The sequence below is a fragment of the Oncorhynchus mykiss genome, chromosome 26, assembly GCF_013265735.2.
Source record: "Oncorhynchus mykiss isolate Arlee chromosome 26, USDA_OmykA_1.1, whole genome shotgun sequence".
NCBI lineage: Eukaryota > Metazoa > Chordata > Actinopteri > Salmoniformes > Salmonidae > Oncorhynchus > Oncorhynchus mykiss.
Genome location: NC_048590.1, coordinates 29,403,428 through 29,429,439, shown reverse-complemented (window position 1 = coordinate 29,429,439; position 26,012 = coordinate 29,403,428). Strand labels below are relative to the sequence as shown.

Genomic DNA, 26,012 nt, shown 5'->3' with positions numbered 1-26,012 from the left:
CTGTAAACTATTTAGATAAAATAATTATGTTTAGCCTAGCCATAATTTCACAAGCCCTGAATTCATTAGATTATTGCTGACTGTTTGAAATGCAGTGGATTTGACCTTTAATTGTACAACAAAGCTTAGCTAGAAAAACCTTTAAATAATCTAGATACTGTATACCATGAATCGACCCATAAGTGAAATAAGAAATACGAAGAAATTGAGATCTGATTTTTAGGCCATATCAGCCAGCCCTAGTGCACCCACACACTTTACATGCATACATGTAAATCAAGACTCAGTCGCAGCACACGCATTGTCATACAAACAGTTAGAAGCTCGAAAACCAGTTTCATCTGCATTATGGCAGGCACGTCTATCACACAAAGACATGAACACAGTATCTACGTATCTGCATCTACAATCAATACCATGTTATCAGTTTGTTCAATGTAGAGCAGAACAACCCTGACTATGACCTACTGTAAGTCAAAATACCTCCCTGTATTCTTGACTGTAAATTCAGTGATTTCTCAAGTCTGATTGCTGTGTAGTGAATATGGGTGATTGTACTTCCATTTTAAAAACAACTTTTTCAGTAGTTTTGTCTTTTGCACCAATCAGCTGTTGAGTGGCAGCACGGCAACGCAGTGGGCTTGGCATTAACACCACTGTTTAATGCAGGTATGGTAAACACACACACACATACACAGATACACTGTTATTGCTCGTCTTCCTCCTCCACTGCCCACCTGTTAACCTGGTGACCTTCTCCCAGCTTTGTTCATTTGCATGATTCCACTGCAGCACTGCAGGTTGGTTTAATCCCTCTCTCTGCAGCCGACTCCTCCCCTCATACTCCCACCCTCATCCCCCTCTCCCCTCCTAGTGCTGCCTGACAAACAGCTGAACACACTCATCCCTGGTCCATAGGGATTCCTGGACACGGTCTGTGATGTCACCTCAGAGACGCTCCCAACACACAGGAGTAAAACTGGCCTCTTCCCAAACTAGTGTAGAAAGACACACAGTGCCACGTTCACAAACTATTCCTAACAAACACTCACATACTAGAACACAAACGTTCCACTAAACACCACACACACACTAACAAACACAGAGACCAATAGAATTACCGAGTCTGGAAAAATACCCCACAGCACATTGTAGCAAACCGTTTTAATTAACTTACTGGATGACTGAGAAAGCAAAAATAGTGGTTGTCATGGTACTGTACATTCAGTGCATTGGGGAGAATTGTACATTCAAACTGACAATGCAGGGAGGCAGGTATGACAAACATCACAAATGAATCATAATTTAGCTAAGTCAGAGAAAAGAATATGCAATACAAAAAACAGTATCATACAAAACACAGATTTGTGCTGCCATGGACCATCTACAGTTGAGCTCAAACTCTGTTGGTTTGGAAGTTCTCCCATTGTGTGCTTTTTTCCTGCACTGGTTAGACAGACCCAGTCCTGACCAGCAACAGGGGATATGTGCAACAAGAGTTGGCGTGAAAAACACTGGATGAAATAAGACCAATAAGACCAGCTTCTGCTTGACACACACCCAGACCGGGTCCAACGAACGGCCCAAACGACCCACCTCCCCAACCTCTCCAATTCTGTGCTCTCCACCCTCGAGTGCCGAGTTCATCACCGGCCAACCTCCCACAGGGCTATGTGCTCTGGAGCTGTGGATGTACACACACACACACACACACACACACACACACACACACACACACACACACACACACACACACACACACACACACACACACACACACACACACACACACACACACTGTATCTGGGTAATTGTGTGGACCCCTCAGGCTCCCTGTGCTTTCAGCTTATCATTTTATTGCCAATTAACAGAACACATCAATGCAGCTTCACAATTATACCTTCAGGGGGGTACGAGATAGAGTGTGTGTGTGTGTGTGTGTGTGTGTGTGTGTGTGTGTGTGTGTGTGTGTGTGTGTGTGTGTGTGTGTGTGTGTGTGTGTGTGTGTGTGTGAGTGTGTGAGTGTGTGAGTGTGTGGGGGAGCTATTAATCACAGTCAAATCCATTCATTTCACTCTTTGTTGCTCCAATGAATCTTTTGTTTTAGTTAGAGTGCTTGTGTAGAGGAGGGAGTTGAGTAAAACATGCTCCCCTCTAGTCCAGCTGTGTTCTCATGTGTTCTGTTTTCACCAGCCTTATCACTCCACTTTAAGCTCTGGTCAGGTCCATTCCACCCACCCACCCACCTACCCACCCACACACACACACACACACACACACACACACACACACACACACACACACACACACACACACACACACACGCTCACCTACCCACACACTCCTCTCCAATCCTCTATACTGACCCTTCTCTACACAAAGGCCTCTCGCTCTAAGAAGCCTATGGTTTTCCATCAAGATTCAGAGCTTTTAAACGGTGAGCTGTTAGAAACGTCCAGCAACACTGACTGGATTAGGACGGCCCTGGATGATCAATATGAGATTGCAGCGCTCGCCTCCTGCCTAGAACGCACACAATTAACCAAAACCAAACAAACAATACCACCCTCCAATTCTGACTCCATCACTCTGGTGAATTATAGAGGGGAGAAATGTGTGTGTTTGGTTCCATTGTAGGCCTGACGTATATCGATCTCTAAAAGGCTCTTTATGAGGAGCCCTGAGTGCCATTGATTCCAGCTGAGTGTATCATTAAAATGTGTGGGCCGTGTCACACAGCCTCTCCCTTGTAAACACAGACGGTAAACACTGCACCCAGATCAGGAGTTAGGGCTGTGATGTGTTTATGTGTTTATGTGTTCTCTGCTTGGGTTTTATACTGAACACTCACTTTGACTCCAGCATCCCTCAGCCAGAGAGACCAGGTAGGGAGGGTCCTGATGTCTTTCCCTTGCATGCTGATTTAAGGTCAAAATTTGGGGATAGTAAGCTGATCCTAGATCTGTGTGTACTGGTAACTTCTACCGATAGTGTATGAACTCCGCTCTGTCTGTCAGGAATTTTTACGAGCTATTGTCAGTCTCTCTTAATATGTTGTCACGGTGATGTCAATGTCCAACAGGTGTTTTAAACCACCTGCAGGTTTAGAGAGTTTTAAGATATATCAGTGAATGCTACATCTAATGGTAATGAGTCTGGATGCAGTGTGAGGACAGATTTCCTTGATTAGAATATCTCAGCATCTCTCTGTTTCTCTCCACCTCTCTCTCCCTCCCTCTCTTTTCACCTCTGTCTCTTTCTGTCTCTCATAGAGTTGTGTTCTCTCACCGTACTGGCAGATGTATCGGTTGCATGTTTTACAGCGCTGGTCGTTCCAGTTGAAGGCGCTGGAAGCCTGCAGCTCCACACAGTTCCCGAAGCTGCAGGGAGAGAGACACAAGGGAGAGGAGAGAGGGAGGAAGAGTGAGATGGAGAGAGGGGACACAGAGACATCTGGTGGTCAGACAGAAAATGACAGTTCTGCTTTCAAACACAGTAGCCTCAATGTCCAGGGCCCGTATCCACAAAGCATCTCAGATAAGGTGTGCTGATCTAGGATCTGTCCATATAATCATATTAATTTTGATCTAAAAGGAAAAACTGATCCTAAATCAGCACTCCTACTCTGAGATGCTTTGTGGGTATGGGCCCAGGCTTTTCTCCCCCTGACACAGAGGGTGAGGTGATAATGTGAGACTACGTGAGACTATACCTGTGTTCCACACAATATAGAATAACCATGATGGTATCAATATGTTCATTCCAGTAAAAAATTTAGTGGAGTCGCATTTGCAGTGCCACATTCCACCTGCTTACTGTAGATTCTAATATTATTTTATGATTATCCATTCAACAAGGTGACGTGATAATACAAAGTTATAATTGTTGTTACTATTATCATTAAGTTGTCAAAAGTTATGACTCTCTCACCCCTGGTTGTCAGGCTGTCCAAAGGCGAAGCTGTTGTATGTGGGGATTTCTCCTGAGTCCCAGCGGAAAGAGTCCTTCAGGGGTTTATATGTCAGCCCTGGACACAATACACACAACCTTACAGGATGCTTATCCTTATCTCACCTTGACACATCTCAATGCTGCTCACACAAACTCCCAAAGTCAGTCTGTCAAAGCTATTTGGCTGTACGTATAGAAGGACAGTGAAAGTGACGTACCGATCCAGAAGTTGCGTGTCTCAAAGTCAGGGTCTGTGACCTCGTTGCTGGGCTCCAGCTGGCTGAGGTAAAATGCGAGGATGTCCTGAACTTTCTGGTTGTGGATCTGGGCCAGAATCCCTCCTCGCTCCTGGGGTCCAAACACACACCACAACATGGGTTACACACACACACACACACACACACACACACACACACACACACACACACACACACACACACACACACACACACACACACACACTCTCTCTCTCTAACCTGACAGTGGGTCTTGGCTCCATAGTAGGTGTTGACCTCTGGAGACACCATGAAGCACTCTCCATCTATCCTCACGTCACAGTTGTGGAAGGGAAACTGCTGCTTCTCTACAGAAACATAAGCAACACACATTAGGCCTCAGTAAAGGAGACACCAGACACTGACCATCCATCTTGGCTCAAACTTAGTGTACAGACCGCAGTCCATTCTGATCACAATAAACACTATGACCTTTTATCATTTCGATTTGCTCACCTCCTGCGTCCTCTCTCCTCTGTCCTCACTCGCCACCTTTTGAAAACGTTCAAAGTTAATCGAGGAGAGTTGTAGAGCAGAGTGAACGTGGATGAAAATGTGCTTGCTTGAAATTAGATGGTCCTTCTGCAATCGCGCGTCAATAGGCAAATTACGTTTAAAGAGGTGGATCCCAAAATAAATGTGTAAAATGATCCAAATTAATTAAGTTAGTTGTGCAAGACATTTTATAGATAAAACAATAAGTAGCATATTGTTTTTAAATGTGTGCATGTTCTTAGTCTCTGACAAAACAAAAGCTGATTCAAATGGGGGTGTGACAGATTTCAAAACTCTGGCTATCGAGGGGGGAGGACACTCTTCCTACTTACAAATTGACACACTGCTCGACGACATGACCACTTATCGGTTTCCAGTTCTAGGAGGAGAGAGGATGGAGGAGAGAGGACGGAGGACGGTCTTTTGCCCAAACAAGAAAAACCCCTGAGATGCATATGGCTTGATAACACAGTAAACATTGAATCTAATCAGGCTGAAGCTTAATAGAAGAGAGGGTGCATTGACTTAGATACAATGATGACAGGAGTTCATTCTGGTTTAAAGTAATGGTGTGACAGTAGCACAATGGCTACCTAAACGTATTCCCACCAGGGTTGGGGTCAATTCCATTTAAATTAATACAGTAAAGTTTCAATGTACTTCCTGAAATGACTGGAATTGAAATGGAATTGACCCCAACCCTGATTCCCACACACATATACACTCACCTGCACACTCAGCACCCCCATAACTAACATCACACTCACCTGCACATTCAGCACCCCCATAACCAACATCCCACTCAGCAACCCCATAACCAACATCACACTCAGCACCCCCATAACCAACATCACACTCACCTGCACACTCAGCACCCCCATAGCCAACATCACACTCACCTGCACACTCAGCACCCCCATAACTAACATCACACTCACCTGCAAATTCAGCACCCCCATAACCAACATCACACTCAGCAACCCCATAACCAACATCACACTCAGCACCCCCATAACCAACATCACACTCACCTGCACACTCAGCACCCCCATAGCCAACATCACACTCACCTGCACACTCAGCACCCCCATAACCAACATCACACTCAGCACCCCCATAACTAACATCACACTCACCTGCAAATTCAGCACCCCCATAACCAACATCACACTCAGCAACCCCATAACCAACATCACACTCAGCACCCCCATAACCAACATCACACTCACCTGCACACTCAGCACCCCCATAACCAACATCACACTCAGCACCCCCATAACCAACATCACACTCACCTGCACACTCAGCACCCCCATAACCAACATCACACTCAGCACCCCCATAACCAACATCACACTCACCTGCACACTCAGCACCCCCATAACCAACATCACACTCACCTGCACACTCAGCACCCCCATAACCAACATCACACTCACCTGCACACTCAGCACCCCCATAACCAACATCACACTTGCAGGAGCACTCCTCTTCTTTGTAGCGGCCGTGCACACACTTCACACTGCAGCGCACTGAAACACACACACAGTCACATACAGTATATCGACCATGATGCACCTACAGAGATACCTGAACACACACTGCAGAGCATGCCTAGTCAGACACACAAAGATAATAATGACTATAGTAGACTGTCAGACTGGTAAACAGGCACATAGACGGGTACCCTGACAGAATCGTCCGGTGAACCTAGGTCCACAATGACACTGGCAGGAGGAGATGTTCAGACGACCATGCTGCCCACAGCTCATACGACATGGGTTCCTGGGGGTCTCTGGAACACAGATACAATTTCCTAAATACCTATGCTTAAAAGTCTTCATTTTTCCATTAATAGATTTAGCCTCCAGTTAGTGCTTGTTCTCTGACAAGGCCATCATTGCATGGTAAGTGGTTACGTGTTGGCTATACAGTTAAACCGGATTAAGAGAAAACCCCTTCACATGACAATACTTCAGTGAGGCAAAAAATACACTTAACGTCTTTGGCTCAAAATAGATAATGAACTGTCATCTTCAATAGAGGTGATACGTCGCTTTTAGTGCACTAAAGAGATTCTAAGGCAACAATCTGTAGAGAACAGAGTTGGTTGAAATAGATACTACTTTGAGTAAGGAACAGCTAATATGATTCAAATGCTAACATTTCTCACTAATTTAAAGGTAGACACAACTATATGCACAAAGTAAACAGCATAGTGGGTCCATTTCGACAACAACTAAGAGCGTTGATGTGCGAGGCTTCACCGCTGTTTTGGTCCCGTGGCTCTGCGGTGCTGCTCATGGCAACATCATATCACTGAGTCTACCTTTAAATGAATGAGAGTGTTCTCTATAGGGGTCTCACCACACAGTCCTCCCACGTGGTCCCACAGTCTGAAGCAGCCTGACATGGAAGAGGTGCAGAGAGAACAGGAGAAACCAGTAACATAGGGCACCACCAACCTCCCATTCACCTCCCAGTTACCCCTGCAGAGAGACATATATCACACACGTATACATGTACACACACACACACGCACACACACACGCACACGCACACGCACACACACGCACGCACGCTAAGGCTGAGTACTAAAACAGGAGGAGAAGTTTGACATTAGGTAAATTAATTGTGTTCTTACCCAGGGGAGTATGCACAGACAAACAGCTCCCAGAGAGCATCACCCCTCAGACACAACTGTCTGGCACAGCCCACATTACTGGAGGTGGCCCACACCAACTACAGCAGAGAGAGAGAGAGAGACAGACAGACGGACAGAGAGAGATTGACAGACAGGACAGACACACAGACAGAGTTAGAGAGAAACAGAGTGGGAAAGGGAGTATATTGGCAACACAATGTATTGGCAAGTGGGCAACACAAACTCAGTCACACCAATTAGTCAAATTGAAATGATAGTTGAATTGAGACTGCTTGTTTTGACACAAAGTTACTTGGGGTTGCTGCACAGTTGGCAGATCCAGTACTGTTAACCATTACCTGTGTGTAGTGTTGGCAGGTAGCATTCTCTCTGCATTGCCCACTCAAGTACATGAAGTCCCTCCCTTCCTCGAACCATGAGTCAATGACCTCAGCAAATGAAGTTGTGGCATGGGCTGAGTGATGGGTGTTCCAGCCAATGTGGCGGAGCTGTTGGTCCTGAGGAGAGGGGTCTGTGTGGCAAGACTCCGCCCTCTCCTGGGCAAGTAGAACCAGCTTCTCACTCCAGTCCTACAGATATGGGGAAGGGGGAGAAGACAACACACACACATACACACACACGCACGCACGCACGCACACACACACGTTTAAACTAATACAAAGGGGAACAACCTTCCATTGACTGAGGGTGACAGACCGACTTCCTCTCTTTGTGACCTGAAGGGCCCTTTTTCAGGGACACATTTAGCTTTTGGGACACTCCCCATGCCAGGCTCACCATTTGGCCTCCCATTGTTAATGTTCACTGACAATGTTTCTTCTGAAGACTTAGTCGCAGAGCTCTGGAAATCTATAGCCTAAAATGGATACGGTATTTGTGCAGGGACTGATGGGGAGATCGATAAAAAAGGAGTATGGGAGGGAAATAAATAAATAAAGTTGGTTGTATGATCACAGACCATGGCAGAGTGACTCTGCTGCTCGGCCAGCTGACCATTAGGTCACTGAGTATACTATCTCATCCTCATAGGCCTTAAATAGATCAACAACAGCAAGTGTGCTATTCATCGCTAAAGGCCAGCACAGGCCATGTGATGGTACCTGATCTTAAACAGGACAGTCCTAAAGAAACTACACAGTCAGGATGGTGAACAGCGAACACCCTGGGAGGCTGAAAGGTGATCTCTGCTTTCAAAGCTGGTGCACTTAGGAGAGGATTCCGGCTAAGCAAGGTGTCCTATGAGCCCTGTATTTGTATTTGTGTTTATTATGCCAAGGCAGCAGCTACTCTTCCTTGGGGTGCAGCAAAATTAAGGCAGTTATACAATTTTAAAAACATTGCATTCACAACACACTGTGCCCCCTCAGGCCCTTACTCCACCACTACCACATATCTACAATACAAAATCCATGTGTACTTGTGTGTATAGTGCATATGTTTTCGTGTGTGTGTATGTATGTGTCTGTGCCTATGTTTGTGTTTCTTTACAGTCCTCACTGTTCCATTCGATTTTTTACATCTAATTTTACTGCTTGCATCAGTTACTTGATATGGAATAGAGTTCCATGTAGTCATGGCTGTATGTAATACTGTGCGCCTCCCATAGTCTGTTCTGGACTTGGGGACAGTGAAGAGACCTGTATTTAACATGAGATCCTCTAAGCTTTACAGGAATGTGGTTCTGAATATTAACAGCAACACCTCCACCATTCGCATTTCTGTAAATGTTATAACCTTGTATTGCTGCCACTGTATCAAAGGTATTATCAAGAACCTTGTTTCTTAAGCTACATATGTTAACGTGGGCTATTTTGAGCACTTTTCTGGGATGCTTACTTGTTTTCATTGCTTTACTGGGAAGCTTAGCAGAAGTAGATATGCTCTTGTTATTTATGTTAGTGCAGGGTGATCTGCACACAGTGGACTTCCTCCTAGGGCACACTGCCTCAGTGCTACCAGTATAAATCTGGTTCATAGGCACATGATTACAGCATACAATAGCTGTAGGATCAGCAGAGGCAGTTAGAGGGACATCAATTAGGTTACTTACATTGTGTCTTCCAATGCCCCTGGTATAATATACATTTGCTTCAGCATTATGACAACTCAGTGTCACAATGGTAGGGATTAACTGAGCTGGGCTTTGGGTCATTAGTAAGTCATTGTCTCAACGCAGCCTTGTAAATGCTGTGAAAGGATCCAGGAGCCCAAATTATTTGGGTGGATCCCATCCTCCTTATAAAACATGTTTTGTTTCCAAAGGGTATCAAAATTGTCAACAAAAGTTACACCCATTGAGCTCCTCTATGTCTCTCCTCTCACTATGAGAGGAGAGATATAGACACTGGTGGACTGGGATGTAGGGGGAGAGAGAAGTAAGGGGAGTTGGAGAAGGGGTCATGGAGTGTAGGGGTAAATCGGGGGTGGGGAGTAGGGGGCCAGAGGCGGGACAGTCTGGATGGGTTAGCGTCCTTTAGTCATGCCCTGGTCTGGTGAGAGGTGCGTGTCTCTAAAGTGGAGGGATCAAATGAAATCCCAACGTCACACACCTATTAACATTCTCTCCTCTCCTGGCACAGAGCCTGCTACAACATAGACAGACTCACAGGGTTATGCTTAAAGACACAGTACAGTCAGAAACATGATGGGCCTGTCAGTATCAAGTACTGAGTTGGGATATCCGCCCACTAAAGAGACACAAGGCACTGAGGCAGATGAAGAACTGAGTGTCTAAACAGTGTCCCAGTAGACACATTTATAAGCATACAGTGCATTCGGAAAGTACTCCGACCCCTTGACATTTTACACATTTTGTTACTTTACAGGCTTATTATAAAATAGATTATATTGTTTTTTCCCCACATCAATCTACACACAATACCCCCTAAAAAGCAAAAAGAGGTTTTTAGAAATGTTTGCAAATGTAAAAAATATTGGTGTGAGGATATATCACTGTGTTCTTGGGGACCTTCAATGCTGCAGAAATTGTTTTGGTACCTTTCCCTAGATCTGTGCCTCGACACAATCCTGTCTCGGAGCTCTACAGACAATTCCTTCAACCTCATGGCTTGGTTTTTTACTCTGACATGCACTGTAAACTGTGGGACCTTTTTTAGACATGTGTGTGCCTTTCCAAATCGTGTAGAAATCAATTGAATTTACCACAGGTGGACTCCATTCATGTTGTTGAAACAGGATGCACCTGAGCTCAATTTCGACTCTCATAGCAAAGAGTCTGAATACTTATGTAAATAAGGTATTTCTGTTTTTTATTTGTAATACATTTGCAAACATTTTATGAAAACCTGTTTTCGCTTTGTCATTATTGGGTATTGTGTGTAGATTGATGAGGATTTAAAAAAATATATATTTTAGACTAAGGCTGTAACATAACAAAAATGTGGGAAAAGTCTGAATATTTTCTGAATGCACTGTATAAGCAGCATATAAACAGTGTGGATTCTTCTGTTTTGCTGATGAGGAACTGATGAGGCAGCCTCTGCCTCTGTTAGGACAGGGAGACGGACAGTGGCTGTCACTCATTGGCTAAGCCGTTTGACCCCTGTCTCGTCTTGTGCGTGTCGAGTGGTAGCAGAATGTCTCCGCTCAGCGTTAGCTGCCCCGACAACTGCAGCCAGTTATCGTGGAGACGGCTGTCAGCACTCAGGACCCGAATGTGAAAGGGGCGTGTTTCCACATATGCCGTTTCACGACTGGCCCCCAAAGAAGGGGTCCTGTTTCAGAGATGGGGAGAGGGGACAGAAGGGGAGGAAAGGGGGAGGGAGAGAGAGAGGGTATCCTGGCACACATCAGTGGGATGTCATGCAAAGCTATCCGAGTCCCATTCGCTCTTCAGAGAGAAAAAAGTTAGCCAGGCCGTCAACATCCAACCATCTCCCCATTTCACTGACCCCCGTCTCTTCTCCTTCACCATTACTACAGCCCCCACCAGTCGCATCTTTCCACACCTTCTCAACGTTGTTCCTCAGAGATTCTGCCAGCCTTCCATCACCTTGAGAGGGACCCCAACACAAACACTCTCCAGGCCACTCCTGTCCTACTGATAGCCACAGCTCACAGCCTGCCTGTGTGTACTCAGCAGAGCTCACAGCTGGTGTTTTCACCTGAATGTGTGTTATATAAAAACACCCCCCTTAGAGGGGAGCAAGAATGAGACAGCCAAACAAATCAATGTCATTTCCTCCACAGTGGCTTTGACTGGGTCCACTGACGGGGTGAAAAGAGGGGAGTTTTCATGTTGTCACCTTTTAAGTTAATCTTCATCTGGTACATCAGTGTTAATATTTAAGGGCCTTCTAAAAGGGAACACTGACCCGTTTGTCAATTATTCAACCTTGCAGTGAAGTAAGAGATCCTCAATACTCAGAAACACTAACTGGAGACATGTGTTTCAATTTATTAAGGAAAATACCTACTAAAACTCAGATGGTCTTATGACTGACACATGAACACATTGAAGAGAATACAACAGGCCCAGTGTATGGGAATATACATGCCATACTATAAAGAGCTTGGAAAGGATGATGTTGCTTCCTGTAGGACTAACTTCATCATTAGCACTACTTCCTCATCATAGGACATTTGTTGTTTGATGAATGGAGGCATGTCCAGATGTCAGGGGAGTGACAGCTAATTAAGAGTCTGTGCTAAGCCCCTTTGAGCACATTGTTCCCTCTGATGTCCTCTGGTCAAAATCATCAGCGCACGCTTTGATGCCTCCAGAGGGGAGCAGGGTCACCAGGCAAGTCCCCTTCTTGAATGTTCCATTTTCACATCACAATGCATCAGTGCAAGGAATTAAGTAACTACAGTAGTAAAGCAAAGACCAGACATAGGAATATGTTTAGTCTTCCTCTGCTATGGTCCGTAAATTCAACAACTTATAGCCGAGGAATTGATGTTGGCAAGTAGTGTAAAATAAGCCAAGACAGCGGAGCTTTTAATAGCAGTGACAATCAGCAGGAACACTGTTTCCCAGTCGATGTTTTCATGCCCACTCAAATCTTTCTGTTAGCTGTGTGAGTCCTCAGCTAAGTGGAGACGTTAAGCGGGTTGAACTTTGACCTAATGTACTGTAAATGACTTAGCTGCAGACATACACATCGCCCATACACTTTGTCTCACACATACCCAGCAGGCAAAACTTGAAATGATGTCATTACAACGAGAAAACGAGTTTCTGCAACGTGTAGACGTAAAACAAACGCCTCCCTCTCCTGTCTTACACCAAGAGAAAATACCTAATTTCCAGTTCTGTATTTGAAGCAAAGTACCTCCTATTGTCAGACAGGCTTCCCCAGCCCTAGGTGAACCTCCAGAGGGCATGGACTGAGTACAGAGAGAGAAGAGCCTCATTTGTGAAACTGTGTGAAGCGCTGCTCTTTTATCTCCTGAAGAGAAGAAGAAGAGGGAGAAGAGGGAGGCTGCTGCAGGGCCACACTATAATCTCTTTACCGACACAATCAGTCAGTGCTTACCCACGCCTGCTGCCCTGCCTGGGTGGAAATTCCTCAAAGAGAATCACAAACGCAGCTAAAGCCCTGAGCCTTTTAAGCGTTTATCAGTAAAGCTCCTTAATATGCTTCTTCAGCTCGCCCGGGATTCCTCCATCGGCCTTCGCAAGCAAATTACCTGTAATACCACAGTCCTGAATGCAGCATGATAATATCCTCATCCTCTTTTTCTCATTACGTGTTATCAGCTATGTGCAGTTTGCCGATGCTTAGCAGCAGTCTAGGAACTCTGCTCTATCATTGGCTTTGAGAACGCAATCTATGATAAGTGACGGTTTTGGACAAAATGGCTATTAGGCCTCTAGGACATACACTATTCAACCCCACCGTTGTGTGTTTCATTATCCACTGATTATCCTCTGTCTTCGTCTGTCCTCATGCAATGTAAGCAAAGGGAGATAAGACTGGCACAGTAATAGATGGGAACAGATATAGAGCAACTGCCCAGTGGATTATCATTGGAGGCTTGTCACACATTCGTGTTGTTTCAGGTTGCACAGTGCCCTCCCACACTGATCAAATACTTATTTTCCACCATAATTTGCAAATAAATTAATTAAAAATCCTACAATGTGATTTTCTGGATTTTGTTTCTCATTTTGTCTGTCATAGTTGAAGTGTACCTATGATGAAAACTACAGGCCTCTCTCATTTTTTTAAATGGGAGAACTTGCACAATTGGTGGCTGACTAAATACTTTTTTTGCCCCACTGTATGTGCAATAATAGTGTATAACATGATTTTTGAATGACTACCTCATCTCTGTTTCCCACACATACAATTATCTGTGAAGTCCCTCAGTCGAGCAGCGAATTTCAAACGCAGATTCAACCACAAAGATCAGAGAGGTTTTCCAATGCGTCACAAAGAAGGGCACCTACTGGTAGATGGGTAAAACAAAAACAAAAAAACAGACATTGAATATCCCTTTGAGCGTGGTGAAGTTATTAATTACACTTTGGATGGTGTATCAATACACCCAGTCACTACAAAGATACAGGAAGGAAACCGTGAATGTTCCTGAGTGTCCAAGTTACAGTTTTAACTTAAATCTACTTGAAAATCTATGGCCTGAAAATGGCTGTTGAGCTATAATTAACAACAAATTTGACAGAGCTTGAATAATTTTGAAAAGAATAATGGGCAAATGTTGCACAATCCAGGTGTGGAGAGCTCTTAGAGACTTACCCAGAAATACTCACTGCTGTAAACGCTGCCAAAGGTGCTTCTACAAAGTATTAAATCAAGGGTGTGAATACTTCTGTCAATTAGATATGTATGTATTTAATTTTCAATAAATTTGCAGACATTTCTATAACAACGTATTGAGTTAAACTTTTGTTATTGATCAAATACTTATTTTCCACCATAATTTGCAAATAAATTAATTAAAAATCCTACAATGTGATTTTCTGGATTTTTTTTCTCATTTTGTCTGTCATAGTTGAAGTGTACCTATGATGAAAGTTACAGGCCTCTCTAATTTTTTTAAATGGGAGAACTTGCACAATTGGTGGCTGACTAAATACTTTTTTTGCCCCACTGTATGTGCAATAATAGTGTATAACATGATTTTTGAATGACTACCTCATCTCTGTTTCCCACACATACAATTATCTGTGAAGTCCCTCAGTCGAGCAGCGAATTTCAAACGCAGATTCAACCACAAAGATCAGAGAGGTTTTCCAATGCCTCACAAAGAAGGGTACCTACTGGTAGATGGGTAAAACAAAAACAAAAAAACAGACATTGAATATCCCTTTGAGCGTGGTGAAGTTATTAATTACACTTTGGATGGTGTATCAATACACCCAGTCACTACAAAGATACAGGAAGGAAATCGTGAATGTTCCTGAGTGTCCGAGTTACAGTTTTAACTTAAATCTACTTGAAAATCTATGGCCTGAAAATGGCTGTTGAGCTATAATTAACAACAAATTTGACAGAGCTTGAATAATTTTGAAAAGAATAATGGGCAAATGTTGCACAATCCAGGTGTGGAGAGCTCTTAGAGACTTACCCAGAAATACTCACTGCTGTAAACGGTGCCAAAGGTGCTTCTACAAAGTATTAAATCAAGGATGTGAATACTTCTGTAAATTAGATATGTATCTATTTAATTTTCAATAAATTCGCAAACATTTCTAGAACAAAGTATTGAGATAAACTTTTGTTATTGACCAAATACTTATTTCCCACCATAATTTGCAAATAAATTCATTACAAAATCCTACAATGTGATTTTCTGGAATTTTTTTTCTCATTTTGTCCGTCATAGTTGAAGTGTACCTATGATGACAATTACAGGCCTCTCTCATCTTTTTAAGTGGGAGAACTTGCACAATTGGTGGCTGACTAAATACTTTTCCAGCATCTTCACAAGGTCCTTTGCTGTTGTTCTGGGATTTATTTGCACTTTTCGCACCAAAGTACGTTCATCTCTAGGAGACAGAACGAGTCTCCTCCCATACATGAAGGGCACATTTTGGCATTTGCTGTATGATCGATGAGAAACTCCATATTGCAAATGTACGGTCCCTTACTAGACATCCGCGAATGTTTGTAAAATTCGATGGCGATGGTGGTGGGCCGTGCACCGGGGCCGGGAAGTCATCGAACGAAGTCTCTAGGACATTCGGTTTCCGTTTTATAAAATGTTCAAACTTTGGTCATTTTTCCGCTGTCCCGGTAAATTCCAACATATTGCGAATGGAATCTTATTGCAAATGTACAAAACATCACCAATCACAACATGGCCATTTCTCCTAAAAGGAAAAGACTTCGAAGACGAAACTTGGTGACCATAGGTTTGGACTAATGGGCAGTTAGCCCCGAAAAAGACGGTGTCGAGGCCTCAACGCTTTTTGAGTTAAGGACATTTTTCCGGGCTTAAAGGTCAAAAACGAAAATAGTCAAAGTACATAAACCTATGGTGTCAGGAAAAAAGAACCAGCCATTTATCTATCGTAATTTAAGAGAAATCGTACAATGTACAATTGGTGATGCTCAAAAAAAATCAGTCAGTTCTTAACGTAAAGACTTAAAACTCAAAATTATGTAAGAGCCTACCCCAAAGAGGATATGTGTTCACTTTCCTGTGTCAACCGGAAGTGCCTTAAATTGGGGTCATAGGGGCTGTTTCGAAGGGTTAAAAAGGTCAGATCTTTCCAAAACTTCATATGTGTGATTAGGCAACACTCATGAACTGTAAATCAGTAATTTCTCCCAACAGAAGTCAAAGAAAAGCTCTCTCACACACACACACAAACAGCAAGGATGGAGTGACACAGTGCGGGGCTTAAAGACACAAAGAGCCTACAATGGCATTACCATAATCTCTAGGCTGTGCCGAGTTTAACGAGATGCCCCGCTTGACCGTAGCTCGCTTGGTCTGAGCACAGTGACCATGAAAAAAAGTAGGCCCATAATGAAGCCTGGCCCTAAATTTCAGGTGCTTTTAGGGGACAGTGGCAGAACCATTAGGGTTAGAAGGACAATTCAACCAATGGAATGTTCCTGATGTCCTCCCGATCTGTGCAACCTTGACTGTGTGGCATTAACCCTTAACAGTGAAAACAGGGTGTTTACATCAAACAGTTTGCAATGACTACTCTCCCCATAGGAATACATTGCCTGCTCCCTTAAATTCAACCTGAAGCCTATGTGGGTTATGAATGTCTTATGAACCTGTCTTCGATGACAATTCATCAGGCCACTATGAACTCCACCTGTGTTGATTCTAAGCTTCCTAGAGAAACCGGAAGTGGTTAAATACACCATAAAGGTGTTTTGATATACCCAACCTGCAGATTGTGAAAACACTGCATTCAACCCTGTGTAAATCAGTCAATTCTTAACGTAAAGACTTTAAACTCAGGATTCTGTAAAAGCCTACCCCAATGAGGATAGTCCCTTAAATTGAGGTCATAGGGGCTCAAGTCAGATCTTTCCAAAACTTCATACGTGTGATTAGGCAACCCTCATGAACTGTAAATCAATCATTTCTCCCATCAGATTTCCAAGGAAAGCGTGCACACACACACACACACACACAGCAAGGACGGAGTGAGGCTTAGAGACACACAGAGCCTGCAATAGTTACCTTTGTTCAAACTATCAAAGAACCGTCAGACCTTGAGCTTGGAAATTTTAGAAACCTGTTCTAGAGCTCAAGTCGATAGTGCACGGTGAGTTATGTGGCTCTAGAAGACCGAGAAACAGCCTCGTACATTTGCAATAACTTAAATTAATTTTGACCATCACGAAAATGACAACATTTAGAAAAGTCCCAGAGTCGCAAGACTAGGTGCATTGAAACCGCCTCGGCCCATAGAGATGGGCCTTAAATTTTCTGTCCGATAGCTCATTCAAGGACCCCGTAGCAACGCCCGGAAAATGTGGATTATCAGCACCAATTAAGGTCCCTGCTCTGGCTCCAAATGACCTATCGAGCCGAAACTTGGGTTTCTGGGTCGCCTCAGCTAGACCTACACATAATGTCAGAACTGGACCCGCAGCTAGAACGTAACTACATGTTTTATGGTTTTAGTATGGTTTAAACCGAAGGTGCTGTGAATTTTGGGCCTGCTCTGAAATATGTGATAGTTGGCTTCTAAACAAGTTGGAAAAAGTAGGTGTGGTGTCAGTTTGTATCAGTTTGGTGTCCGAATGATATCTAATTGACTGATGGACGGTGACTTGCTGGCTGACTTTTGTCCATTTGCAATATGTTTAAACAGTGTTAGACCATCACCAAATTGACATTCTGAAATCAACACCAACGAGCGATGGAGAGGAACCAGAATCACTGCCCGGCCATCCCAAGTTCAAATTCGTGATGGTAAATGCCCATTGAAACATATTGCAAATGGATAGCCGTGCGCCTGGTGATTGGAATGGGTTACCAGGAGCACATTTAATTATTATTTTTTTTATTGCCTTTAGGGGGGTGCAAAGGGTCTACTGCCCATCCAATAGCAGGCGACCCTGGTCATTTTGGACGTTTTTCAAAAAATCATTAAAGAACAACAGAGTCCCACTGCTCTCTCATCATACATGACAAATAGACCATCTAGGTTGATTCATGGCTTAACATAATGCTATATATCATTTGGGCAGGATAAATGACATTTGAACATGGTTCACTGACTTTTGGGTTTGGAAACCGACTTCCTATGATCGTACATGGCAAATGGACATAACAACCTGATTTGACACTATCAACACTTTCATATTGCATTTGGACATTTCTTATGGCATTTGGCAATGGTTCACTGACTTTTGACTTCGACTTGTGACTTCCTATGAAATCATATTGCAAATGGACAAAACATATGCCTTATTGACAATAATTTTTTAAATGCCAATACATATGACAAAAGTATGTTCATACAGTTCTTATACATGTATAATTGACAAAAAAAAATCTAAAGAATTTCAAAAAACGGTCCAGAAGGCACTTTTTTAAGGGGGTGATAAGTTTTTCATTTTTTTTCAAATTTTCCAAATTTGACCCTTGGGTCTTGACTTGATGTGCATTTGCAATGTGAAAATTTACCGTGGAGCGCGCTCGCAATCTATTGGATTTTTGCTGTGTGACACTTGGCATTTGCCATATGGCATTTGCAATAAGTTTTGAATGAAACAACGTCCATTTGAGTGGTATTGTACATCATGTATATGTTTTGTGCGGTGCCAATAAGTTCCCATTCATTTTTGTCCATTTCAGGGTGGGTATTCCATTACTTATTGGTATGATGGCTGCGTGGTCCCATGATGTTTATACTTGCGTACTATTGTTTGAACAGATGAACGTGGTACCTTCAGGCATTTGAAAATTGCTTCCAAGGATGAACCAGACTTGTGGAGGTCTACAATTTTTTTTCTGTGGTTTTGGCTGATTTCTTTTGATTTTCACCTGATGTCAAGCAGAGAGGCACTGAGTTTGAAGGTAGGCCTTGAAATATATTCACAGGTACACCTCCAATAAACACAAATGATGTCAATTAGCCTATCAGTAGCTTATAATGTCATGTATTGTCATGTTGTGTCTTGTTTCTGTCCTTTCTCTTCACCCTGTCTCCCTCTGCTGGTCGTTTTAGGTTACCTTTTCTCCCCCTCTTTCCCCCAGCTGTTCCTTGTCTCCTCCTAACTACCTCGTCACCCCTTTTCCCACCTGTTCCCTTTTTCCCTCTGATTAGTCCTCTATATCTCTCTCTGTTTTTGTTTCTGTCTTTGTCGGATTCTTGTTTGTGTTATTCATGCCTGAACCAGACTATCGTCATGTTTGCTGCAACCTTGTCCTGTCCTGTCGGAATCTGCCGGTCCATCTGAGCCTACCTATGTTTTGTTATTAAAGAAGCTCTGTTTACGTTAATTCGCTTTTGGGTCCTCATTCACGCACCGTAACAGAAGAATCCGACCAAGAATGGACCCAGCGACTTCGGATCCTCTCCACTCAGCCGTCGAGATCCAGGGAGCGATGCTAGGCAGACACGAGCAGGAATTGTCTGCTGCTCGACATGCCGTTGAGACCCTGGCCACCCAAGTCTCCAACCTCACAGAACAGGTTCACCATCTCCGCCTCGATCCACCGGCCACTTCCAGGGCTTTCGAATCTCCGGAGCCCAGAATCAATAACCCGCCGTGTTACTCTGGGGAGCCCACTGAATGCCGCTCGTTCCTCACCCAGTGTGATATTGTGTTTTCTCTCCAGCCCAACACTTACTCCAGGAGCACTGCTCGTGTCGCCTACGTCATATCTCTCCTTACTGGACGGGCTCGTGAGTGGGGCACGGCAATCTGGGAGGCAAGGGCTGAGTGTACTAACCAGTATCAGGACTTTAAGGAGGAGATGATACGGGTTTTTGATCGATCTGTTTTTGGGGAGGAGGCTTCCAGGGCCCTGTCTTCCCTATGTCAAGGTAATCGATCCATAACAGACTACTCTATTGAGTTTCGCACTCTTGCTGCCTCCAGTGGCTGGAACGAGCCGGCTTTGCTCGCTCGTTTTCTGGAGGGTCTCCGCGCAGAGGTAAAGGATGAGATTCTCTCCCGGGAGGTTCCTTCCAGCGTGGATTCCTTGATTGAACTCGCTATTCGCATTGAGCGACGGGTTGATCTTCGTCACCGAGCTCGTGGAAAGGAGCTCGCGTTCTCCGTTGCCCCCCTCTCCGCATCACTACCATCTTCCTCTGCCGGCTCAGGTGCTGAGCCTATGCAGCTGGGAGGTATCCGCATCTCGACTAAGGAGAGGGAACGGAGAATCACCAACCGCCTCTGTCTCTATTGCGGTTCTGCTGGTCATTTTGTCACTTCATGTCCAGTAAAAGCCAGAGCTCATCAGTAAGCGGAGGGCTACTGGTGAGCGCTACTACTCCTGTCTCTCCTTCAAGATCCTGCACTACCTTGTCGGTCCAGCGTTCGTCAGCTTCCTGCAGTGCCTTAATAGACTCTGGGGCGGAGGGCTGTTTTATGGACGAGACCTGGGCTCGGGAACATGACATTCCTCTCAGACAGTTAAGGGAGTCCACGGCCTTGTTCGCCCTGGATGGTAGTCCTCTCCCCAGGATTCAGAGTGAGACGCTACCTTTAACCCTCACTGTTTCTGGTAATCATAGCGAAACCATTTCTTTTTTAATTTTTCGTTCACCTTTTACACCTGTTGTTTTGGGCCATCCCTGGCTAGTTTGTCATAATCCTTCCATTAATTGGTCTAGTAATTCTATCCTCTCCTGGAACGTCTCTTGTCATGTGAAATGTTTAATGTCTGCTATCCCTCCTGTTTCCTCTGTCTCTTCTTCACAGGAGGAGCCTGGTGATTTGACAGGGGTGCCGGAGGAATATCACGATCTGCGCACGGTGTTCAGTCGGTCCAGGGCCACCTCTCTTCCTCCACACCGGTCGTATGATTGTAGTATTGATCTCCTTCCGGGAACCACTCCCCCCCGGGGTAGACTATACTCTCTGTCGGCTCCCGAACGTAAGGCTCTCGAAGATTATTTGTCTGTAGCTCTTGCCGCCGGTACCATAGTCCCCTCCTCCTCTCCCGCCGGAGCGGGGTTTTTTTTTGTTAAGAAGAAGGACGGGTCCCTGCGCCCCTGCATAGATTATCGAGGGCTGAATGACATAACAGTGAAGAATCGTTATCCGCTTCCTCTTATGTCTTCAGCCTTCGAGATCCTGCAGGGAGCCAGGTTTTTCACTAAGTTGGACCTTCGTAACGCTTACCATCTCGTGCGCATCAGGGAGGGGGACGAGTGGAAGACGGCGTTTAACACTCCGTTAGGGCACTTTGAATACCGGGTTCTTCCTTTCGGCCTCGCTAACGCTCCAGCTGTCTTTCAGGCATTAGTCAATGATGTCCTGAGAGACATGCTGAACATCTTTGTTTTCGTTTACCTTGACGATATCCTGATTTTTTCACCGTCACTCCAGATTCATGTTCAGCACGTTCGACGTGTCCTCCAGCGCCTTTTAGAGAATTGTCTTTTTGTGAAGGCTGAGAAGTGCTCTTTTCATGCCTCCTCCGTCACATTTCTCGGTTCTGTTATTTCCGCTGACGGCATTAAGATGGATCCCGCTAAGGTCCAAGCTGTCATTGATTGGCCCGTCCCTAAGTCACGCGTCGAGCTGCAGCGCTTTCTCGGCTTCGCGAACTTCTATCGTCGTTTCATCCGTAATTTCGGTCAGGTGGCAGCTCCTCTCACAGCCCTTACTTCTGTCAAGACGTGCTTTAAGTGGTCCGTTTCCGCCCAGGGAGCTTTTGATCTCCTCAAGAATCGTTTTACATCCGCACCTATCCTTGTTACACCTGACGTCACTAGACAGTTCGTTGTCGAGGTTGACGCGTCAGAGGTGGGCGTGGGAGCCATTCTTTCTCAGCGCTCCCTCTTTGACGACAAGGTCCACCCTTGCGCGTATTTTTCTCATCGCCTGTCGCCGTCGGAACGTAACTATGATGTGGGAAACCGCGAACTGCTCGCCATCCGCTTAGCCCTAGGCGAATGGCGACAGTGGTTGGAGGGGGCGACCGTTCCTTTTGTCGTTTGGACTGACCATAGGAACCTTGAGTACATCCGTTCTGCCAAACGACTTAATGCGCGTCAGGCGCGCTGGGCGCTGTTTTTCGCTCGTTTCGAGTTCGTGATTTCTTATCGTCCGGGCTCTAAGAACACCAAGCCTGATGCTTTATCTCGTCTCTTCAGTTCTTCAGTAGCCTCCACTGACCCCGAGGGGATTCTCCCTGAGGGGCGTGTTGTCGGGTTGACTGTCTGGGGAATTGAGAGGCAGGTAAAGCAAGCACTCACTCAAACTCCGTCGCCGCGCGCTTGTCCCAGGAACCTTCTTTTCGTTCCCGTTCCTACTCGTCTGGCCGTTCTTCAGTGGGCTCACTCTGCCAAGTTAGCCGGCCACCCTGGCGTTCGGGGTACGCTTGCTTCCATTCGCCAGCGTTTTTGGTGGCCCACCCGGGAGCATGACACGCGTCGCTTCGTGGCTGCTTGTTCGGTCTGCGCGCAGACTAAGTCCGGTAACTCCCCTCCTGCCGGCCGTCTCAGGCCGCTTCCCATTCCCTCTCGACCGTGGTCTCACATCGCCTTAGATTTTGTCACCGGACTGCCTTCGTCAGCGGGGAAGACTGTTATTCTTACGGTTGTCGACAGGTTCTCTAAGGCGGCTCATTTTATTCCCCTTGCTAAGCTTCCTTCTGCTAAAGAGACGGCACAAATCATCATCGAGAATGTTTTCAGAATTCATGGCCTTCCGTCAGACGTCGTTTCGGACAGAGGTCCGCAATTCACGTCTCAATTTTGGAGGGAGTTTTGCCGTTTGATTGGGGCTTCCGTCAGTCTCTCTTCCGGCTTTCACCCCCAGTCTAACGGTCAAGCAGAACGGGCCAATCAGACTATTGGTCGCATCTTACGCAGTCTTTCTTTTCGCAACCCTGCGTCTTGGTCAGAACAGCTCCCCTGGGCAGAATACGCCCACAACTCGCTTCCTTCGTCTGCGACCGGGCTATCTCCTTTTCAGAGTAGCCTCGGGTACCAGCCTCCGCTGTTCTCATCTCAGTTCGCCGAGTCCAGCGTCCCCTCCGCTCAGGCTTTTGTCCAACGTTGCGAGCGCACCTGGAAGAGGGTCAGGTCTGCACTTTGCCGTTATAGGGCGCAGACTGTGAGAGCTGCTAATAAGCGTAGAACTAAGAGTCCTAGATATTGTCGCGGTCAGAGAGTTTGGCTCTCCACTCAGAACCTTCCCCTTAAGACCGCTTCTCGCAAGTTGACCCCGTGGTTCATTGGTCCGTTCCGTATTTCTCAGATCATTAATCCTGTCGCAGTGCGACTTCTTCTTCCGCGATATCTTCGTCGCGTCCACCCGGTCTTCCATGTCTCCTGTGTCAAGCCCGTTCTTCGCGCCCCCGCTCGTCTTCCCCCCCCCCCCCATCCTTGTCGAGGGCGCACCCATCTACAGGGTCCGTAGGATTTTGGACATGCGTCCTCGGGGCCGTGGTCATCAGTACCTAGTAGATTGGGAGGGGTACGGTCCTGAGGAGAGGAGTTGGGTTCCCTCTCGGGACGTGCTGGACCGTGCGCTGATCGATGATTTCCTCCGTTGCCGCCAGGTTTCCTCCTCGAGTGCGCCAGGAGGCGCTCGGTGAGTGGGGGGGTACTGTCATGTATTGTCATGTTGTGTCTTGTTTCTGTCCTTTCTCTTCACCCTGTCTCCCTCTGCTGGTCGTTTTAGGTTACCTTTTCTCCCCCTCTTTCCCCCAGCTGTTCCTTGTCTCCTCCTAACTACCTCGTCACCCCTTTTCCCACCTGTTCCCTTTTTCCCTCTGATTAGTCCTCTATATCTCTCTCTGTTTTTGTTTCTGTCTTTGTCGGATTCTTGTTTGTGTTATTCATGCCTGAACCAGACTATCGTCATGTTTGCTGCAACCTTGTCCTGTCCTGTCGGAATCTGCCGGTCCATCTGAGCCTACCTATGTTTTGTTATTAAAGAAGCTCTGTTTACGTTAATTCGCTTTTGGGTCCTCATTCACGCACCGTAACATATAAAGCCATGACATCATTTTCTGGAATTTTCCAAGCTGTTTAAAGCCACAGTCAACTTAGTGTATGTAAACTGTTAGTTTGAGTAGAGACAGAGAGACACCGTATGTAATCCTCCTGGTATATCTATCTCAGAGCCCCAGGGACAGATCCCAGATCCACCCCACACAGTGGTTATGGCCTTCAGCATTAACACCCTGCCAGAGACAGCACCATACAGAACAGCTGTGGTGTCAGTGTCCCTGTGACTGCAACATGCACTGTCTTCGTTAACAGACTGATATTCACTATCTCTCACTGTTGGGAATATCAATGTTTCAACAGAAGATACCCTGAGAGAAATCTCTGGTGTCGCTGCCTTTCTTTAGTTGTTAGAGATGAGGAAATGGGGATACCCTCAGAGAGGGAGGAACTGTGACTACTTATGAGGATACGATTTCAACTGATCTGTACAGTACCTTTGGATATAATATATAGCTGTGTTATAAATCATGGATCAAATGGAGGGCCTTTACCGAGGGCTCGGTTAACCAAGAGACAGACTGTGACCAATTGTAATTGGGAGCATGGGAAAGAGCACAGGGGAGGGTTTCTGGCAGGGCTCTATTTCAGGTGACCTTGGTGTCCAGCAGGCAGCAGCAGCCATGTAACTCAGTGATGTGTTTCAAAGGGGCCAGCCTGCATGGCAGCACGGCTGTCGGCCGAGTTACATTTGCTTACAGCTTCGGGTAGAAGTTGCCCTTATAGAGCTAGGACCAGCCTATCCTCCCCAATCAGACGGGCAGACAGACAAACAGACAGACAAACTGACACACACACACAAAATAAATATAATGAAAGGCAGGCAAGGCAACTAACCATTTTTTGCATGTTAGCGGCCATGGGGGTGACCCAGCTGCGCAGCCTATTGTGCTGTGTAACAATCAGAAAATGCTCCTTCAACCCAAGCCCTGGAATAAAGAAAAGCACACAATTATTTAGGACTGGTCGCCATGGCAATGGAATGCAAGTGTCTGTAAGGGGGGCAAGGGGGTTGGCTGAAAGGTCTGTTGATACAGTAGCACTCCACAACATTGGGACAGTGTATATCCACAGCCGGTACATGTGATAGGCTAAACAAATGTGTATGGCCTGTCATTGGAGAGCTAAAATGTGTTTGGCCTATCATTGGGCTAATACTAACTAATATCTCTATTCAATATATAGGCCTTGTATCCTTACTGAGAATATTTTTCCCAAATAGGATTCTGACAGAATTATAACAAAATCTTACAGTTTTCAAAATCCTATAGCATTCTTTATTTTATTGGGAAAGAAGCAAAATCCCACAGGTTATTTTGACTGGGGGATTAAACGTAGCATAGCATAATTTACTAATGAATGTCCAATGTTTAGCCTATATGCAAATCACATTTTTGCAATTTACAAAGGTTAAGATGGAATGTAGGAAACAGATGACAATTTACAAGTTGTATCTGCTTCAAATTAGTTGGTTAGTCCAGTAGGGCTCAGTTGATAGAACATGGGTTGTGGGTTCGATTCCCACGGGGCCCAGTATGAAAATGTAATCACTCATTACGATACATCGCTCTGGATGATAGCGTAAAATGTAAGCCTATATCCACCGTAAATTAAATAACATCCTGCATTAATTAGGATAGTTTAAGGATTTTTTGCAAGATAAGTTAATAAAAACAACCACACTTTTCTTCACATATACTGTATCGCGTGCATCGGCCACCCTGCTGTTTTCCTCTGACCAGCGCTGAGCCGAACACAGAACTGTCGACGCGCGCTCTTACCGCTCTCAGATGAATCAGGGCGGCTCGGTTGCTCCGTGATTATCCTATTCGCGTGGGTGAGGTACGAGGTCTGGAGGGTCACCATGAAAAACAGAAGCAGACACAAGGGTCCCGTTAGAGACCCCATGGCTACTGAGGTAAATAGTGCCAAGTACTCTAAACTCCTTGTGGACAAGTGGCTCCCTTTTTTACCCTGCTCGTCTCTCCCTCTCGTTCACTCCCACTCCCCCTCTCTCTCCCCT

At 45.3% G+C, this 26,012-nt stretch overlaps 1 protein-coding gene across 2 annotated transcripts; it reads right to left on the bottom strand.

Annotated features, from left to right (window-relative positions):
- Positions 1-1,149: 1,149 nt before the first annotated feature.
- Positions 1,150-25,988, bottom strand: LOC110506591 (C-type lectin domain family 18 member A-like). 2 transcript variants are annotated; one of them, XM_036964197.1, is made up of 12 exons: positions 25,771-25,988; positions 24,827-24,918; positions 7,725-7,955; positions 7,366-7,463; positions 7,089-7,210; positions 6,409-6,516; positions 6,161-6,253; positions 4,428-4,534; positions 4,170-4,299; positions 3,931-4,027; positions 3,289-3,380; positions 1,150-1,684 (listed from the first exon to the last, which is right to left on the bottom strand). In XM_036964197.1, exons 1-12 carry the CDS (start codon positions 25,895-25,897, stop codon positions 1,647-1,649), a joined length of 1,335 nt encoding a protein of 444 aa, XP_036820092.1. In that variant the 5' UTR covers positions 25,898-25,988; the 3' UTR covers positions 1,150-1,646. The 2 variants fall into 2 exon arrangements, with proteins under 2 accessions (XP_036820092.1, XP_036820093.1); XM_036964198.1 differs by lacking the exon at positions 6,161-6,253.
- Between the last annotated feature and the right edge of the window lie 24 nt (positions 25,989-26,012).

Coding starts and splice junctions, on each gene's coding strand:
- LOC110506591 (XM_036964197.1), bottom strand. CDS start 25,897: ATGGGGTCTCTAACGGGACCCTTGTGTCTGCTTCTGTTTTTCATGGTG. Junction 6,254..6,408: donor CACCGGACGATTCTGTCAGG/GTACCCGTCTAT, acceptor TGTGTGTTTCAG/TGCGCTGCAGTGTGAAGTGT. Junction 4,300..4,427: donor GAGCCAAGACCCACTGTCAG/GTTAGAGAGAGA, acceptor TTTGGACCCCAG/GAGCGAGGAGGGATTCTGGC.